The 4,586-nt window shown below is 54.6% G+C and overlaps 1 protein-coding gene across 1 annotated transcript in view; it reads left to right on the top strand.

The window, feature by feature from the left end:
* NLRC5 (NLR family, CARD domain containing 5) overlaps positions 1 to 4,586 on the top strand; it is a 99,764-nt gene that overhangs the window by 64,702 nt on the left and 30,476 nt on the right. Inside the window, exons 28-30 of the mRNA XM_014545525.1 lie at positions 1,103 to 1,189; positions 3,060 to 3,143; positions 4,218 to 4,307. Coding sequence (XP_014401011.1) covers positions 1,103 to 1,189; positions 3,060 to 3,143; positions 4,218 to 4,307 — 261 coding nt within the window. The remainder of the gene's footprint in view (positions 1 to 1,102; positions 1,190 to 3,059; positions 3,144 to 4,217; positions 4,308 to 4,586) is intronic.

The raw sequence follows: 4,586 nt of genomic DNA, 5'->3' as shown, positions 1-4,586 counted from the left end.
GCTTCTGTAACTGCTTTGTGCAAACCAGGGTCCTCATTCCAAACCCTGGGATGTAATCAATACCTTTGTGACTTTTGCCTATATAAGTCTGGTTTTTCTACCATCTTATTACTATGAGATTTGGGGAATGGCCCCTCATAGTCCCAGATTGCAATAAATGTGACTCTTTAATTCGAAAAAAAATTTTTTGAAATATGGATTTTAGGAACTTTCTGATTTTAAGATTTTTTTCCCCTCAGTTGCTAGCTGGTCACAGGCTCTTCCTTTGCCTTGTTATATAGTTGAAGGTTAGGCCTCTTTCAAAGGCAGAGTCGCCACTCATTTTCATTCCAGCAACAATAGCCTTCTCAAGAGTAGACCTCACCCTGCTCCCTACCCCATGTCTTTTCATTAAAATGACTCTGAGTCCTTGTGTGGCTTGTGTGGCTCAGTTGGTTGGGCGTTGTCCCGTGCACCGAAAGGTCGTGGGTTCAATTCCTGGTCAGGGCACACACTTGTGGTTTCGGTGATGTTTCTCTCTCTCTTCCTTCCTCTCTCTAAAAATATATACATACGAGTGGCCCGTTGCATGAAATTCATGCACATTAAAAGGGAATTAAGTAGATCCACTCCGGGCCTGCTCAAGCCGCGCCGTGGTGGCTCAGGCAGGCCCCCCTGTCTGTGTCCCCACCCAAGTCCCTGCCCCTGTTCCCGCCCACCAGCTCCTGTGCACATGCAGCCGTTGACCAGTCGTGGCTGGGACACCGTTAGGACCAATTAGCATATTACCTCTTTATATATAGATAGATTTTTTTAATGACCCCAAGAGCTGGCATTCTCCAGCTGGAGGTTGAATCAGAGAGCTTTGCCCCTAGAGGTGCTGACTCAGTGGGGCTGGGCTGAGTTCGCAGACTTTGCATCTCAGCAAGTTCCCCCTTCCAGAGCCACCTCCCCAGAGGGAGCACAGGGGCGCCAGTGGGACCGGCTGTGGGGAAGGTGGAAGTGGTGGAAGTGGATAGTTCCAGAGAGTCCAAGCTTGGGTGAGGCCACACCAGGACAAGCCAGGGCGGAGTGGGTCTGAGTGGCTCACCGCCCCAGCTCCGGCTCGTTCCCCCTCCCCCAGCAGGTTCACGGGCTGCGGCCTCAGCCAGATGCACGTGGAGCCACTGTGTGAGTTGCTGAGGAAGTGTGAGGACCTCAGTCAGCTGGAGTAAGTATGAGGAGAGGAGCAGGGAGAGCAGTCTGGGAGTGAGCACCTGGGTGGCACTGGAGGGTATGTGTGTGTGCGCGCATGTGTGCACTCAACCCCAGCCCAGGACTGTGGGTCACACCCTTAAGGTTTCTCTGTACCATGTTATCCCACCCACCCCTACTCCTGCCGTAGTGGAGCTACTTCAGAGTGTGCCCTGGATCTAAGTTGGGGAGCCCTTCATAAGGGCCACAGGAGCCCGTTGGCCTCGCGTTGATCAAGGCATCGGAGCTCTGCTGGCTGATGGGCACTAAGCGAAGGGTCCGTTGGTTTGCCTGGCAGGGGGTTAAAGGTACCACATGCCTCGGCCTGAGGGGGGTCCTGGAGTCAGCTGGGGGGGGGACTCGTGAGCTTTCGTGCTGTTGAGAAGTGGTATCCATGTGGCCTGTCTTGGATGCCCAAATAGTGCAGCCCCCACGTGGGTAGAAAAATAAAATAATAATAATAATAGCAAACACTATTGGGCCCTTCTCCACTGACCTAAGTGCCTTAGATCGTCTTTTCGTCCTTCCGACAAACCCAGGTACTATTATCCCCATTTTGCACATGGGAAAGCTGAGGCTCAGAGAGTTCAAGGACTTGCTCAAGGTCACACAGCTAATACAATGCAGAGTCTTTTCACAGCTGGCAGGGAGTCCAGCTAAGGGCCTGCAGGAGTGAAAGAGAGCTGTCCAAAAAAATTAAATTAACTTCCTGTCATGAGGTGGCCAAGAAGAGAAATGTGGCTGATGAAAATAATGTATTTTATTTTTTAAATATGTTTTCCATTGATTTTAATAATTTTTGTTGATTTTGGAGGAGAGAGAGAGAGAGAGAGAGAGAGAGAGAGAGAGAAACATCAGTGAGTGAGAGAGAGAGATATCTATCGGCTGCCTCCTACACGCCCCACACTGGTGATTGGAGCCTGAAACCCAGGCGTGTGCCCTGCTTGGGAATCAAACCTGCAACCTCTGGGTGCATGGGAAAATGCTCAACCAACTGAGCCACATGGGCCAGGGCAAAATTATGTATGTCAGCGAAAAAGGAATAAGCAATATGTCTTTTGAGTTTTTCTCTTGTTTGTTTGCTTTTTTCATTGTAGAGGGCACTTTTTCTTATTTTAAAGATGATTAAGGGGCTTTGTGAAACAAGCTAATTTTTACCGTATCTCAGGAAAAGACGAAATAGATAAGCCTCGGGAGTGTCAAAATCAGGGGCAAAATGAGGTCAAAGATGCAGGGTAAAATCAGATACCCCAGGCAGGCAGGTTATATCGTTCCTACACTGCGGCTAAAACCCCAGGCTGCTCCAGTGAAGGGAAGTAAGAAAGTACTCAAGCCCAGTTTCCGATGTTGCATTCCCAAGTTGAAAGAGGAGCTCTATTGGGTAAATACAGCCCCCAAATACCTTTTTCCTGAATTTACTCTGGTTCCAAAATGGCAGCTCCCAACTGACGCGGGCCAAGGGCATAGTCAAAGCGAATTGGGTTTTCTCGAACTCCCGCAAGCCTGCTGGAGTCCTGGGAGTGGTCAGCAGCTATTGAAGGGGAAGATGAGGGCTGGTTAACTGTGGTGCTGGTGAGGGGGATGATGACGGGGACACGGAGCTGCTGTGTGATGGTGGTGGTGGTGGTGGTGATAATTGGTGATGATCCTAGTGGAGATGATGGTGGTGGTGGTGGGCTTGGGGAATTCAAGGAGTGACGATGGGATGAAGCTGGTGGTGGTGGTGATGTTGGGATGGAGCAGCGCTGACTGGCGGGGGTGATGTGAAGGTGGTGATGAGGGTGCTGTGTGGGTGGATTGGCAGCGATGCAGCTCTGACGTCAACCGCCTCCTCTTACCTCCTACAGCCTGTCAGCCAACCAGCTGGGTGACGGCGGGCTCAGGTGCTTGCTGATGTGTCTGCCTCGGTTGCCCATCTCGGGTTCTCTTGAGTAAGTGATGAGCAGCTGCAAGGAAAGCAAAGAGGAAGCCTTCCTGGGCCCAGAGCATGGGTTTGGAGGGATCTTTTTATATATGTGTATAAATTTTTATTGATTGATTGATTGATTTCAGAGAGGAAGGGAGAGGGAGAGAGAGATAGAAACATCAATGATGAGAGAGAATCATGGATCAGCTGCCTCCTGCACGCCCCACACTGGGGATCGAGCCCGCAACCCTGGCATGTGCCCTGACAGGGAATTGAACCATGACCTCCTGGTTCATAGGTCAGTGTTCAACCCCTGAGCCACGCCGGCCAGGCGGAGGGATCTTTTGAGGGGTCCCCAGAGAACTCCAGAGGACAAGGACTTGGGGGTAAAGGGGTGGTTCTTGCCTTGACACCCCCACGTTGGGCCCTTTCCTCTTCCTCTCGTTGCCCACCCTGGGAAGAGCCTCCACCAGACAACCAGGAGCAGCTGCGACTGAAGCTTGGTGGCTCCCAATGACTGTGCGGGGAGCGGCCATGCACCCCTACGCAGCTGACGCCATGCACCCCTACGCAGCTGACGCCATGCACCCCTACGCAGCTGACGCGGGATCTCAGCTGTCCCAGCTCGTGGCCCACCCCGTCCCTGAAGCTGCTCTGACCAAATCCACAGGACACGGATTTAGAGATGTCCCCACAGCAGGGAGGGTCCCAGGAAGTCATCCACACGCTCCCCTGATCTCCCCAGGGAGCTGGGAGGCAGGCAGCCAGGGCCAGGATACAGCCCGTTGCTAGGCAACAGAGCTGGGTGCTCCGTGTGGGGCCGGAGCTGCCAGCCTGGCCTGTCCCAGACCCAAAGGCCAGCAGGCCCAGAGGGTGCAGCTCTGGAGGACGGGGGCGGGGGGGGGCCACGCTGCCCGTACGGAGATGGGGCCCCTCTGGCCTCTGCCTGGACCCCAGTGCCTCCACCTGGGGAATGGACACTTGGACATGGAGGTCTCCCCTCCCGGAAATGACAGCTGGAGGGGAGGCAGGGGGGGCTGGGAAGGGCTCATGGAGGTGCTGCCCCCACACCCCAGCCCAAACCTCGTTTCTCTTCCAGCCTGAGTGGCAACAGCATCTCTCAGGAAGGTGCCCTGTGCCTGATGGAGACCCTCCCTTCCTGCCCACGCATCCGGGAGGCCGCTGTGAAGTAAGACATTGGTGCCACTTGTGGCTGGCGGGGGAGCGAGGCCCCCACACATCGCGGCCTCTGTCTGTGTGACTGGGGCTGGGGGCCCACAGTTTCCACACTCTGAGCCCGCATGCCAGGGGGCCAGGGAGGTCACGGGGGAAGGGCAGGCGTGAGTGTGCTTGCTGGTTGGGGTGGGGTCTCCCTGGTCAGGAAGGGCCTCTCCCTCATGGCTCCCCCAGCCCCGGCCCCTGCACCCCAGCCCCTTTCTCTCCGGGGCCCCCTGGCGCCTGGGTGCCG

Source organism: Myotis brandtii, unplaced genomic scaffold, assembly GCF_000412655.1.
Source record: "Myotis brandtii unplaced genomic scaffold, ASM41265v1 scaffold411, whole genome shotgun sequence".
NCBI classification, from domain to species: domain Eukaryota; kingdom Metazoa; phylum Chordata; class Mammalia; order Chiroptera; family Vespertilionidae; genus Myotis; species Myotis brandtii.
Note: the sequence above shows the minus strand (reverse complement) of the source record. Positions and strands in the feature narration are given on the sequence as shown.